The 15,894-nt window shown below is 41.7% G+C and overlaps 1 protein-coding gene across 3 annotated transcripts in view; it reads left to right on the top strand.

Moving 5' to 3' along the window:
• LOC134654952 (zinc finger protein 608-like) overlaps positions 1–14,766 on the top strand; it is a 152,059-nt gene extending 137,293 nt beyond the window's left edge. For 2 of the 3 annotated variants that reach the window (XM_063510382.1, XM_063510383.1), the window contains exons 9-13: positions 994–1,295; positions 2,815–2,995; positions 5,151–5,231; positions 6,612–6,800; positions 12,952–13,112. In XM_063510382.1, coding sequence (XP_063366452.1) covers positions 994–1,295; positions 2,815–2,995; positions 5,151–5,231; positions 6,612–6,800; positions 12,952–13,110 — 912 coding nt within the window. In that variant the 3' untranslated portion in view covers positions 13,111–13,112. Of the gene's footprint in view, positions 1–993; positions 1,296–2,814; positions 2,996–5,150; positions 5,232–6,611; positions 6,801–12,951; positions 13,113–14,628 lie in introns of those variants that run through there. The other variant, XM_063510384.1, reaches the window with a different exon arrangement.
• The last annotated feature ends 1,128 nt before the right edge of the window (positions 14,767–15,894 follow it).

Here is a 15,894-nt window from a genome sequence, read left to right as displayed (position 1 = left end):
GTGACGAAGCCTTTATTTACGTCATCTATTTTTGCCACCCCCCACCCGCCCTAAAATCATCCAAAAATCATGCTTCGAATGACTTCGAATCATCCGATGTCCAGATCCCCCCCCCCCATTTGAAATGACGCCATAGGCATATTATTGGTCCCTTGTAGTAGTCGGCTTACGCTATTTCTGTATTAATTCTATATACTACTCCTGTCACCTGTGTCCTGAACGCGTCACCACCCCCATTGATAATAATGTATTTATTTCACGCGCGGTTGCTTGGTTATTGTCACATTTTTCGGTCCAACCGTTTCTGTTTGATTTCATTGTACCTATGCTTATGCTATACTTATAATCCTTACTAAACATCAGTTTTTAGGTAACTATTCTGCTGAGGAAATGGTGTTAAAAGATTCTCTTCTCTATTTGATATCGTTTATGGATGGGATAGGTATTACATTTCATTGTGTTCTCTAACACCTTTTCCTTGGCCGTATACCTACGATATGTATCTAAAACCGGCCAAGTGCGAGTCGGACTCGCGCACGGAGGGTTCCTCACCATCAACAAAAAATAGAGCAAAAAAATCGTGTTTGTTGTATGGGAGCCCCCCTTAAATATTTATTTAATTTTAATTTTAATAATTTGTTGTTATAGCGGCAACAAAGATACATCATTTGTGAAATTTTCAACTGTCTAGCTATCGTGGTTCATGAGATACAGCCAGTACGGATATGATGGTCGTTCTTGTCTACGTGACAGCGTGATAAAACGGTGTCCGTCACTTTCTTTCCCACGGTGTTAAACAGTGACAGTTATTTTATCACGTGGATAAAGATGGATAAAGCTATCCATAATAGGCTGGCTGGTGACAGACGGACGGACAGCGAATAAGTCTTAGTAACAGGGTCCCGTTTTTTTACCTTTTGGGTACGGAACCCTAATAGGAACTGTATGAGCTTTACCAAATCCTGCACATTTCAAACGTTCCATTACTTCCAGGACGGCAAACCCGAGAACGCTCCCCAGAAAGTCCTTCCGCAGCACTTCTACCCATACAACTACGTGCCGAATTTTCCTTACAACGTTGAACCGGGCGCTCCGCCGGGCGCTTCGCTGGAAGACAAGGCGAAGGAGCCCGAGCGTAAGGCCGCCAGCCCCCTGGACAAGGGGAAGGGGGGCAAAGACGCGCCGAGGCCAAATGACACGCATCAGATCTTGAAGGAGAGCATTGAGATGAAAGCTCAGATGGGGCCTTACGCGTTCCAAAGGCCGCCGCATGCGAGGGAGGAGGATCTTAGAAGGTATCATTGCTTACAAATATTTTTATAAGATCGTTGATTTTTAACACGCTTTTATTAGGTCGACCTGTATGTAACTATGTAATGGAATCTTGCAAGTTAAATTTGATCCACTTCCCGGTTTCCGATTGAGCTGAAATTTTGCATACACATGTAAGTCGGGTGACAATGCAATATTATGGTACCATCGAGCTGATCTGATGATGGAGACAGGAGGTGGCCATAGGAACTCTGTGATGAAACAACGCAACCTAATTGTGTTAGGGGTTTTTAGAATTGTCTCGATAAGTATTAGTTGTCTGTCGTAAGAAAAGTACAGTCAGCGATAAAAGCATGTACCAAAAATGTCATTTTTGCCAAAAACTTATTGATGGACACTTAACAGTTTTATTATGGGATTTTTTTTGTGCCTCGATGTCCTTAAATTCTTTGTAAAATGTCCTGAAACTACAAAGATTATACAGTAAACGAAAATGCAGTGCACCCAGACTGGCTTTACGAATCGTTCCTTCGTTGAACCCGCGCTATAACTACGTACGCTCGGAAGCAGGAAGAGATCATTTCGTCAATGTGTCTTCACTGCGCTGTCGACAGTTCTAGACACTTTTAGCACAGGGCGGACACGCCATACATCAAAAATGATTTGCGTGTATATGTGTGCGCGGCACGTCTGTACACGCGTCATTGTGTATCTGACGGACTTCTGGCATGCTCTCAGTAGAGCGACTTACGCACACATTCATGTCGCGGCCCGTCGCGGGGCGAGGTAATCCGAGTCGGGGCGGGGCGGTGCGTGTCCGTTCTGTATGATTACCATAGAGAAATAAAGACAAGAGTGCTCACTCCATACATCAGTTCAGACTATTAATTTCAGTGTCTACATCTAGCATCGAGTAGCGGAACTATCAGTACTGCTTAGTAAAGTCTTATCTCAACAGCATAAGACTTTCCTGTCGGTGCTACATCTATTGTCAAGTAGCAGTACTGATAGTTCCGCTACTCGATGCTAGATGCTAATAGTCTTTTTGGTACTAAAACTGATGTATGGAGTGAGCACTCTTTGTATTTTTTTCTCTATGCTATTACTTATTCTGTGCTTTTAAGGCTTGGCCAGATACAGAGCGCGACGCAGCGCCGCGTCCGCGCCGCGCGTCCGCGGCACATGCTAACAGGTTACCGACGTCAAACAGACTGCGTCCCGCCGGTATCACGCCCCGCTTCTGTCGCGCCCCGCGCCGCGCGGCCCCTTGCGTCCGCGCAGCGCTGCGCCGCGCGGACGCGGCGGGACGCGGCGGCCCGCCGCGTCGCGCTGGGTCACATCAGTCGGATCGGACGTTAGGCAGCGAGCGGTGGCGCGCGGCCGCGCCGCGTTCGCGCGCGCGTTGAGGGCGTGTTGAGAGCGCGGTCCGCGCTCGCCCTGTTTGAACAGTCATCGCGTCGGCATCACGCGGCGCTGCGTCGCGCTCTGTGTCTGGCCAAGCTTTTAGTGAGAATATCACCACCATGTATCGTCTCATTCCAGATACTACATGAGCCTCGAGCAGCGTCGGAAAGAGTCTGGCATGGACGGGAAGCCCCCCGGGGCGGCGGCGGGCGCGGGCGGGCGGCCGCCGCCCAGCGCCAAGCCGCCCAAAGACAACCCCGACAAGAAGGACGACCTCAAGGTCAAGCAGGAGGGGCAGAAGCCCACTACTGAGACACAGGTAACACACATACATATAGTCTGTCAAGCCGGATATATCAGTAGAAGCAAACTAATGTATGGTATCCCTAGGAAACGACCAAAAAGCAGCAATGTACATCGAACAACGATGAAATGTAAACAAAACAGTTCCACAGATAAGATATAAAAGACACGCGATTTTCTAACAATTCAAACGTAGTGTTGCTAAATACATATACTCTGTCAAGCCCAAGCCGGATATGTCAGTAGCAATGTAAAGCAAACTCAAGTATGTTAACCCTAGAAAACGACCAAAAAGCAGCAATGTACATCGAACAACGATGAAATGTAAACAAAACAGTTCCACAGATAAGATATAAAAGACACGCGATTTTCTAACAATTCAAACGTAGTGTTGCTAACCCGAGATTTTTCAAATTTGCCGCCTTTTTCTACTGACAAGATTTGCTTGACCAAGTTTATATATGAATGAATGAATGATATAATCATGCCTATTTCCCGGAGGGGTAGGCAGAGACCACGGATTTCCATTTGCTACGATCCTGATATACCTCTTTCGCTTCCGTCTTTCTATTATGGTATTTATGTATGGTTTCCTTGAACGTGAATGATCGCGCACTGTGCAGTTGCAAAGGAATTCCTTTCCGTAAACGCTACTGCACCCCTAGTACATGATTGGCACGACAGTATCTCGCGGCGAGATAGACTACCCGTCTTTTTCTATCTATGTGAATAAAAGAGGGACGGGTAGTCTATCTCGCCGCGAGATACTGTCGCGCCAATCATGTGCTAGCCCGGCTGCCGTGAAAGAAACTCCCTGCCGAGCTTTTCTCGAGCTACGGAGATTTCTTAAAACAGTGTACAATGTACATCGGGCCACAAAAGACCATACACACTTTATGAATACACTTTTGCGGCTGCGAGTATATAGGTTTCTATAAAATTTCGCGCTCACAGAGGGTCACTCCGAATGAAATAGCGCAACCCTGTTTCCGATTCAGTGTTGTCACATGTAAATAGCATTTATGTTTACTTTGATTACATCGGGGAACACTGACGAGTCGCGCCGAGACTTTGAGTTCTCTACGCGACTGTTGCAGTCGCGGGTACAAGTAGGGTTGCCAGATCGAAAGGCGCTATTATCGGGAAAAAATATCAATTTTTCGGGATTTTGGGCCTTAAGTCGGGAAAATGAATCATTCAAATTAAATTAACTGTATTAAAAACAACGATATTTTACATTATTTGGCACTACGTCAGCTGCTCTGCCCAATCTCGCAACGCGCGCCCCGCGCGCGCGCTGACGGGCTCGACGCGGGTCGCTGGTTCGCTCGACGACAGTTCAGAACTTGAAATTATTGTTTTATAACGTGATGCTGTTTTTCGGGACAATTTTCACTTTGTCGGGAATCGGGAACACATGCTAAAAATCGGGAGAATCCCGCCGAATCCCGACCATCTGGCAACCCTAGGTACAAGTCATGCTACGGAAATGGACAAATTTGACAGCCGTGGGAATGTTGACTCGAGTCGCGGTCTAACTCGCGGATGCAAGTTGTGCTAGAGGTGCAGCTCGTTTTCCCTTTGAATTTAACAGATGATCGATTATAAATCTTTGTCTGAACTAATGGAGACTAAAATATCTCAATTGCGTGTAAAATTATGCTCGTATACTGGATCAACCAAATCTTGTCAGTAGTAAAAGGCGGCAAATTTGAAAAATCGCGGGTTAGCAACACTGTGTTCGAATAATTCCAAAATCGCGTGTCATCTGTGTGTTATCTGTGGAATGTGGATCGTGAATGACAGCCATCATCTTATTGTTTACATTCTGAATCGTTTCTATTTCAAGAGAAATTTCTGCTATGACCAAGATTATGCATGACCTCAAGCAAAGCTAAGGTACCTACAATGTACAATCATGCTCGTTGACGGTAAACATTACTAAAATTTGAGGTTATAATAATTCACTCAAACTGACGTATGAAGGGCGGAAAATAAACACGTTTTGGTTCGATGTACATTGCTGCTTTTCTTAGCGCAATTCATGTGTCATCCAGTGTTACATGGTGTTACCCTACTTTAATTTGCAGTACATTGCTACTGACAAGATTTGCTTGACGCACTATATATAGCTTATTTGCAGATATTATAATGTGGTTTTGGTGTTGCAGGGCCCGCCGCCGCCTCCGACGTCGCAGTACTACCTGCCGTACATGCAGGGGCCGCACTACGGGGCGCTGCCCTTTGACCCGGTATGTTATTACGAGTATCAACTTTACATTTTCGGCGTTACACAAGAAAGCTGCTTTCGGCGGGAGAATCCTCCCACGTTAACCAGTAAAATCCAAGCATTGTGAAACACTTCCTAGTAATTACTTTTCTAGTCGTTTCATTTTAGATCAGTTTAGTAGGTAGGTAACTCAAAGGCGTACTCGAAGTATCTAACGCCTAAGCGCCTGACCAACTGGGCTTATTGGCATTCAGATGAAACAAGCCGACAAGCCTTTACATGAAGAGGAGTCGTCGAAGCGTGCTTTACTGTGGAGTCAAAGCAAATTGAGCCTTCAGTCGGTACTTAATCCATTAAATGGCAGCGCTGATGGTCGAGAGTCGTCACGGGCGCGCATTCTGTGCTCATTGTGAGCGCGCATTAGAAATGAATCCCTGACTCATTCGTACACGTTCTCAGTGTTAACCATAGACTAGGAATCCTCTAGACGGAGTTTAGAGCAATTATTTCATGAAACCGATGCTGCCAAAAATACTGGGGTGCGGGGGACTAGGTGAGCGAGTCCCGTGCCGTGATCGGTCCGTTCAAAGCACAGACAAGACATCCTCTAAAGTCTATTTTTTAATTCGGTAGACTGAAATGACAGTTCTTAGTATGAAATTACATTTTATGTTCATACTAAGAACTGTCATTTCAGTCTATCGAATTAAAAAATAGACATTAGACTGAGCATAGAAACGTTACCCCCTCTGCCACTTATACGGTAGTTTTACTCCATTTTCACGTCAATCCCGTGCCGTGATTGGTCCGTGTCTTTGAACGGACCAATCACGGCACGGGATTCGCTCACCTCGTCCCCCCGCACTCCCGTATTTTTGGCAGCATCGGTTTCATGAAATAATTGCTCTAAACTCCGTCTAGAGGATTCCTAGTCTATGGTTCAAAGACACGGACGTCACACTAAGACACTTTGACTCGAAAATGGAGTAAAACTACCGTATATTTGTGGCAGAGGGGGTGGCGCTACTATGGTCAGTCTGGAGGATGTCTTGTCTGTGGTGTTAACCACAGAACATATTAAAAAGGTTAGAATGGCTATCGCGCGCAGTTAGTATCGGAACCGGTGTCGCCGCTCGTTCCTCTCCACATTTACTAACACTCGCGCAACGGTAGTAAAAACTTGTGTGCGTGGTGAATGGATACGCCTCCTTTAGGCAGATTTGATGTCCGGCTTCTTAATCTGAAGGTTATTGTGGCGCAAAAGGCATGTTTACTTCGTTTTTCGGTCAGCGCGGGCGAGTAGCATGCGAGCGTTTGCTCAAAACCGGCGGCGATACGTACCCTGCTCGCATCGCCATTCTAACTTGTTCTGCGGTGTTAACGTACCTCGTGTCCTCCCCAGGTGTACCGTGCGCCGCTGAGCCCGATGCTGGTGGGCGGGTTCGGCGGCGGCTGGACGGTGCCGCGCTACCACGCGCCCGAGGACCTGTCGCGGCCCGGCGCGCCCGGCAAGCTGGACCTGCTGCCGCCGCACCCGCACCCGCCGCAGTACGCCTACCCGCACCAGCAGCACAAGATACACGAGCTGCAGGTATGTACCAGTGTAGTGTAGTCACAGTTCATACACAGCTGCTATCAGCTGATACTTGATACCTATCTCCCATATATGTATTTTACTACTTTACAGAACATTATGTTAACGATGCCATAAACCTTGACTTACTGTAATTTTATATACAATGGTTAATGACCATTGCCATAACTTCCACTCGATTAAGCCTGTTAAAACTTTAGTATATAAGGCCAGCGTTTTCTACCAATATATTCAGTATTTACTCGACTCTTGTGTTATCATTATAACCCCTGAACGCCGAACACTTCATGGCGACCCTGCCAGTGGAACTGCTCAGCAGCCTTCAGAATCTTCGGACCTTCGGAATCATCTAAGTTGCGCCGCCCAGCCATCCAGCCAGCCACCCAGTCACCCAGCAAGCCAGCTAGCCAGCACCACTAAGCACAGCACTAGACTGCGTTGCGCAGCTACGACCCTGAACAACTATGGAACCGAGCACAGCTTCAGCCCAGTGCGGCAATACGATCACAGTAACAATAAAGGTAAACAATGATGGACAGCCCACAAGAACAGCACAATGGACAAGGAAGCAGCCACATACCCGCCATCGACTCCAACCGCCAACCCCGCCAGTACAGCATACTCAGCAACACCACCAAGCCAACACGTCAAGGAAGAAGAATAAAGGGCGAGCCACACGCCACATCCAAGCGACCATAACCACCAATAATACTACAATAGAAGACCAGGATGAAGACTGGACAAAGGTACCTACATCAAACTAAATAATCTTCTTTACACATTTTTTTTTTCCACTCTCTCTCTAGAAAATTATCATTAAATATAGTCTATTAAATCTAAACCATAATCTTAATAATGTATAAACTATTCTTTAAACATGCAGACACTTCTGCGAGCGATATTCCAAATTCTACTATCTATTCATCTATTAATTATAATTAATTTACGATTACTACTTGATGACGAAAAACAAAACATGAATATATGTAAAAAATATATATATATTCACCAGCTAACCACAAGTAATTAATTTTAAAGTAAACAAAAAAAAAATATGTTTTTCACAGCAAAAAAAAATATGGTTATATATGTACATATAGATAAAAGTAAATATCAACAACTTATTAAAATAAAACAAGTAATAAAACATACATATAGATAAAATTAAATATCAACAACTAATTAAAATAAAAGAAGTAATAAAACAAAAACATTTTCTATATCCATCAATAATTTCAACCAGTGCATCATTCGTGAATTAAAACATATAAACAAAATTTAAACAAACAAAGCACATAACGCGTCGCATGATTAATTCAAACAACTGTATACAATCAGCAATTTTAAATAACAAAGACGGGGGTGCATTCCATTATTTCCATCTTTGCAATTAACTTAACATATATATCTTCATATAGGTATCTTAAAGACCACAGTAAAAAAAAAACTACCCCAACAATAACATTATTTAGCTTCGTTTAAAACAAAACAAACCACTAACCCACCATCCACCACCCACCACTAACACTAACAAACTAACCTAACATTACAAAATAAAACCCATTTCCCAACCTAAAGACAAAACCACTAACACGCAAACCTAACATTAACTTGAACTAACCGAGAAACACTAGAATCTACTATTCCACACATTAAACAACATCACTTATGATATTTCAAATGATTATCCAATTTAACGTTCAAAAAGTTAGCTTCCACACCATTTGGTTTTCAATTGGTAACATAATTTAATATATTTTTGCAAATGCCCTCTTAATCAGTTACAGATTAATTTCGTGTTTTTCAAAAGAAGCTCAATCAAATCATTTCGCTAATGCAATTAATCAATCAAACTTTTGTTGGTAAAATAGAAGTATTTTATATGTTAACACTCCATTACTGTTGGAAAACACATTATTATTTTATACATGAAAACATTACTTACACAGAATATTTTTTTTTTATAAGGTCAAATAATTTCAACTTACATATACTTTAATACCTTTAATGCGAATTATAATCTATTTTTTATTAATATCTGTTCAATTTACAAATTTGATTTAATTTTTTTTTATTAATTATCGATATAACTTATTTCTAGGACATGTAGTCAATCTGAGTAAATATTTTGTTTTTAAATCAAAATAAAATAAATAACAATCTTACATTAACATACATTAACTTACATTTATATATCAATAATATTAAATCCACGAATCTACTACTTAACTAATTAGTTATTTCATAAAAATAAGAAAATGCCATCAGCCAGTCACCACTCTCATAAACTTATAATAACCAAATATAAGAAATAATACAACAATTAAATTAGAAAATCAATATTCACATCCAACAAATTACCAATAACAACAAAACATACAAAGTAACACAAACATAACAACAGTAACTACTAATCAACTTAAACATATGATTAATGGAATGCACCAGACTTGTGAAGGCCGCGTCACGCGTGCTCGTCACACGTCACCCAATACGGATGAACAAGCAACACATGCTATGTCATCTCAAATTCCGAGTACCTACCTACAGAGAAAGAAGAAAAATAAATAACCATAAACAGTTCATACACTTGACGCATTATTAGAGTTTTAAACTAAAAAATAATTCACAACATATAATATGAAAATTAAGGCGTCAATTTATATACGAGTAGGTATAAAATGAATATAATGAAAGACAAATAAATAAAATAAAAGGGAAGGAAAAATATAAATATCACATTGAGAAAGTTAAATCAGATAAGTGTTGCAACCAACAATTAGCCTGATCAACTAAAAGTTATTGTGACTCTTATATGCTTTAAGTTTTCAAAATGATGATTTCCTTTCAAAATGGGGTAGCTCGTGGAAAAAAATTGTAAGCAAGGTACACCAGGATACAACCAGGCAATAACCCTTGAAACCTAAACAATTCGAGCGAGCTCTCAATTGCAGCGGTCCTTGGGCACACGGAAAGGTTTTTTGTTGTTCCGATGTGTGAAAACAACTGTCTGGCAATACATATTAACGCGTAATATGTATTAGCGCGCTATAATAAATTATAAATTTTTGTATCCTTAATAAATATGTTATATGTAAAAAAAAAGGTCGGCCGACCGAGAGCGCTATTAAAAGGCGCTGTGTACTTTTTAAAAGACAGGTGACAGGTATCACAAAGTCAGCTTACAATTATTAGGTCACAATGCAGACATTACAAAATGGCTCATTGGCGATCAATTATTACACTAACAAACAATTTTCCACAAATCACGAGCAAGAATTCTGATGAAAAAAAAAATATATTAATAATAATTGAAAAACCCAGAGAAAAATAATAGACACTATAACACATTAGAATAACATTTTTCTTTTACAAGCACTGAATCCTTGAGACATCATGATACGGTCGAGTTACCTTGCATGAAGGTCCTTGGACACATAGTATGTTTATAAATATAAACATGTGTTAAAAAAAAAAGCCTGTAAAAAAAATGTAAGTATACATATAAAAATCTGATATAGCATTATACTATATAAATAAAAAAACAACTATCAATCAAAACAGAGAAGAAAACAAATAAATAATACAATAAATTATGTACTAAATATATGTATGAATAAAATAAAATTAAAACAAAGAACATTAACTAAATAAATAAAAAAAACAAAAAACGTAATACCACCATTAAATAAATACCTACAATTACAGTGATAATAATAAACAAACCAATTAAATAAAAAAAAATACATACTTAATTAAAAATAAGTTAAATTAATGAAAAAAAAAACAATTAAATCACAAAAAAATACCTTACATGTAAATACAATACACGTTGTATTGTGTCCATAATATAATAATAAATTAATGAGTTAATGACCAGTTTACATGTCGAAGAGAATTCGCAAAGATACCTAACAACCTACTTGCCATACCTACAATAGGTCAATGTAATAAAAAAAAACATATATATATAAAATAAATAAAATAATACAAAACTTATTTCACTCAAAAGAATACCACTTAATTTAAAAGTTTAGAGTATTATATTATACTACAACACGAGTTTTTCGTCACCAATGTAGAAAAATCCTTTTAACCACATAGTTATTATTACCCAATGTATAAAAGACCCGTATACTGTTATTCAAAATCAGGGTACAAATATTAGCATTAAGTAAGAACATATTGAAAAAAAAAACCTGCCATGCAGCACAAAAACAAAACAACATACATTTGATTGCAACCTTTACATTGTCAATGACATATTATCAAAATTATAAATAAATTTTTCAAATCATTACACTTTTCGGCATCTAAAAATATCAGTTTACACTGAACCGTAATTATATATAACAAATAGACCCAATTTATAATATTACCTCTTATTCCCTAGAACTTAAGTATAGATTACAAAAGTCCCAGGAGGACGCTGGACATAATTTAATTAAGACAAAACAACTTAAAAAACAAAAATATGAAGAAAAAAAAAATTCATGTAACAATAACGTAGGAAACTTAATAATAATAAAAAAAGGAAGATAAAGATAGGATGGACCCAGTATTAACCCTACACAGTATTTCAAGACTAAGGTCAAAATTTAAAAATATTAGTATCAGGAAAAGAAAATATTGTACACCAAAACAGAACAAAGCACTATTACTATTAGAACTCACCTTTTCGGCACACCAGACACAAGAAACACACACACAAACACACAAGTCAAATTCAAACGTAATTACAAGTTCCAGGATCAACCGACACAAATCCGCGAAGTAAGCGACGGAACTAATCTGATAATCTAACAATCCACATTTCTTATTTTACAAATGCAATTTAAAACCGATCACCTTTAAACTTACCAAGCTGACAGAATCCAAAAAAGGATCTCCATCTTCCTTATTAGAACGTAAGAAAGCAAGCAACGCATTGTTTACAGTAGTATATCTAATGTTACATAGGAATAATTATAAGTAAGAAACATACTAAATGTCAATACCGCACTTTTAGCTATAAGATAAATAATGTAACAGAAAACCTAACATCCCATCGCATACCACCGTCCATATAAGGAACCACTATCTCCATGACACAGATAATTAATCTATAATGCCTAACAATTAAATATCATATTAACAGTTTCAATAACAGTAAACACATGTTAATGCAACAATGTGTTTCATAACCATATAAGGAACATGTAATCTTAGAAATAGGCATGTAAGCAAATTGTATATCCAATTAGCATTAAGATTTTTACTATATTCATAATTTTAAGAACCAATATGTATACCATTGATATAAGTTCACTTAAGCCAAAAAATAAAAATAATATTTTTTGTCTCAAAAAAAAAAAAAAAAAAACGGGAAAGCTGTAGTGTAGTCACAGTTCATACACAGCTGCTATCAGCTGATACTTGATACCTATCTCCCATATATGTATTTTACTACTTTACAGAACATTATGTTAACGATGCCATAAACCTTGACTTACTGTAATTTTATATACAATGGTTAATGACCATTGCCATAACTTCCACTCGATTAAGCCTGTTAAAACTTTAGTATATAAGGCCAGCGTTTTCTACCAATATATTCAGTATTTACTCGACTCTTGTGTTATCATTATAACCCCTGAACGCCGAACACTTCACCAGTGCAGGTGTGTGCCGCGCTACCACGCTGCCAGCCAGCTGTAGGTACCACTACCAGTGTCTGCAGGAGCCTTTACAGATTTATGACACGTGACGCGTATGTTGGGTGTGGGGCAAAGAGTAGTATAATATATGTGTGGGGCCCGCCGCGATCACGCAGTCCTTTATGATCACAACTCGGTTACAATTACAACCTTGCAACGTGTGCATTCAATCGAACGACGCGTAAATGTTGCGTATATATTGTGTGATAACATCCGCATGCGTTTTACTTTACGAGACGCATGGGGGATGCCATGTTGATGGCGTGTTGTCTCTGCAGTACTGCATAACGTGCGGCCAAAACTATTATCGTCATCAATCATGATCATGATGCTATTGGAAATGTGCTGTCTCCCTCTAATATTCGATTACTCGCCGCTCTCTTTCGACGAACAAATGATAAATTTTGTCATCCTTTTAAAAATAGATGCATAATACTTATGTTATTTTGCAGGAGCACGCGAAGCCCCCGGCGGCGGCCAAGCCGCGGCCCGAGCCGCCGAAGGAGCCGGCGCGCTCGCCGCCGCCGCAGCGCCACGTGCACACGCACCACCACACGCACGTCGGCCTCGGCTACCCGCTCTACCCGCCGCCCTATCCTGGTGAGTTCTGAACTCCTGGTGCTCACAAGCAGGGATGTTGCGGATGCCGAAGGAGCCGGCGCGCTCGCCGCCGCCGCAGCGCCACGTGCACACGCACCACCACACGCACGTCGGCCTCGGCTACCCGCTCTACCCGCCACCCTATCCTGGTGAGTTCCGAACTCCTGGTGCTCACAAGCAGGGATGTTGCGGATGCCGAAGGAGCCGGCGCGCTCGCCGCCGCCGCAGCGCCACGTGCACACGCACCACCACACGCACGTCGGCCTCGGCTACCCGCTCTACCCGCCGCCCTATCCTGGTGAGTTCTGAACTCCTGGTGCTCACAAGCAGGGATGTTGCGGATGCCGAAGGAGCCGGCGCGCTCGCCGCCGCCGCAGCGCCACGTGCACACGCACCACCACACGCACGTCGGCCTCGGCTACCCGCTCTACCCGCCACCCTATCCTGGTGAGTTCCGAACTCCTGGTGCTCACAAGCAGGGATGTTGCGGATGCCGAAGGAGCCGGCGCGCTCGCCGCCGCCGCAGCGCCACGTGCACACGCACCACCACACGCACGTCGGCCTCGGCTACCCGCTCTACCCGCCACCCTATCCTGGTGAGTTCTGAACTCCTGGTGCTCACGAGATAACAATTCAATAAAAAGTGGCCAAGTGCGAGTCGGACTCGCCCATGAAGGGTTCCGTATTTAGGCGATTTATGACGTATTAAAAAAAAACTACTTACTAGATCTCGTTCAAACCAATTTTCGGTGGAAGTTTACATGGTAATGTACATCATATATTTTTTTTAGTTTTATCATTCTGTTATTTTAGAAGTTACGGGGTGGGGGGGGGAGTGTCTCTCGCGCAAACTATTCAGTTTAGAAAAAAATGATATTAGAAACCTCAATATCATTTTTGAAGACCTATCCATAGATACCCCACACGTATGGGTTTGTTGAAAAAAAAAATTTTGAGTTTCAGTTCTAAGTATGGGGAACCCCAAAAATTTATTGTTTTTTTTCTATTTTTGTGTGAAAATCTTAATGCGGTTCACAGAATACATCTACTTACCAAGTTTCAACAGTATAGTTCTTATAGTTTCGGAGAAAAGTGGCTGTGACATACGGACGGACAGACAGACAGACATGACGAATCTATAAGGGTTCCGTTTTTTGCCATTTGGCTACGGAACCCTAATTATGAAAACCATTATTCATCAGTCATGATTTTCCCCCTAACACAGGACCACACAGCACAGGAGCAGCGCGACGTGTCACGTCCACGACATCTTATTCGTCTTTTTCTACCTTGTCTATCTCGTCGCCAGATACTAGATGTGGACGCGGTCACTTTCTTGCTCGCTAGAACGACTGTGCTTTAATTTAATTATTGCTGGACTGGAACAGTCTTGAGCCGAGCGCGCCCATTGCTTGATATTAAAATATGATATACCATTGGCTAACTCACACTACCCTAACGGACGTAAGTAGTCGATATATGTATTCTAAGCCTATCATAAAAACAATGTTATTTTGATTTTGTTTCAGCCGCGGCCGTGCTAGCCAGCACGCAGGCCGTCGTGAACTCGTTCCCGACGCCGCCCAAATGAGAACGCGCGCCCTAGCGCGGCGTCCGGCCCGCCTGACGCGCGCCCGCCCCGGCCTGACCGTGCGGCGAGCCGGACCCGGACCCGAGCCGCGGCCGACCCGACCGGACCGTCCGGCTCGACGGCGCCGGAAACGGACCCGCGCCGCGCCCGACCCGACCGGCCCCGGACCCCCCCGGTCCGACCTCCCGAACGTGACTAGTGAAGTGACCCGCGAACCTTGAACGCTATCGAATTCGTATAAATTTAACCGCGCCCGTAGCCGTTTTCGTGAACTCTCGAATTCGAATCTAATCTTTATGCCTGTAGCCATAATTTGAACACTGTGATCTCGCGTAACCCACAAGATGTGTATGTGATGTGCGCTTTGAATGTTAGAGTGTGTCCGAACCGATAGTTACCTGAATTCTTTTATAGTCGGAGCGAGTGTAATCGAAGACTCTGAACGTGTCCCGGCGAAGGATGACTGCCGCTGCCCGCCACTTAATGTCTATACTATACTTTGTTTTATATGTTCACTAGTGCGAGCACAAACTAGTTTTGTAAATATTAGTGTTATGTGTAAATTACCCTACGATCGTTAGTGTTCCGAGAGGGATAATAATGTGTAATATAAACATCGAATTCTCCGATTCTCCCACTGGGCATTGTACTGATGTTGAAGCCCCTTCTAAATTGATATCAATGCGAATACAGCATAGTAAGATCTACAACTGCATTCCACGATAACGAAAGCAAACGTACCTAGTTGTAATGTTAGTTTACTAATATTTAAGTAATATAGCGTAAGTTCAAAGGCGTCAATGTGATCATTACAATATGAGTCGTAGCGTGCACAAATCGTACTGTTTCGATACTTAATAGTGTGTATGTAAGCATCCTATAGGTCGTCGAGTGTTCGAGCATCGCTGTGGTGTGCGTGTATGTCTGGCTTATAATATAGGAACCGTAACAATCTCATAGTCCGTGGCCGATACAAGGGAGTAGTTGCGCCGTAGGCGCGGAATCTGAACATTTCGTGTCGATAAGCATTTAAACGGCATAAACTTTATATATAATTTGTAATAGTCTTCCAGTTGGTTGATTTGAAGTATTGTTAACTGATTAGTCCTACTTTCGCATTTCTACGTTTCCTGATTACTAATACTGGATACAATATGAGGCAGCCAAATCTTCGACGCTTTAACTCTACACGTGCTAGTTTAAA

This window comes from Cydia amplana, chromosome 16, assembly GCF_948474715.1.
Source record: "Cydia amplana chromosome 16, ilCydAmpl1.1, whole genome shotgun sequence".
NCBI classification, from domain to species: Eukaryota; Metazoa; Arthropoda; class Insecta; order Lepidoptera; family Tortricidae; genus Cydia; species Cydia amplana.
This window is presented reverse-complemented; position numbering and strand designations above follow the sequence as displayed.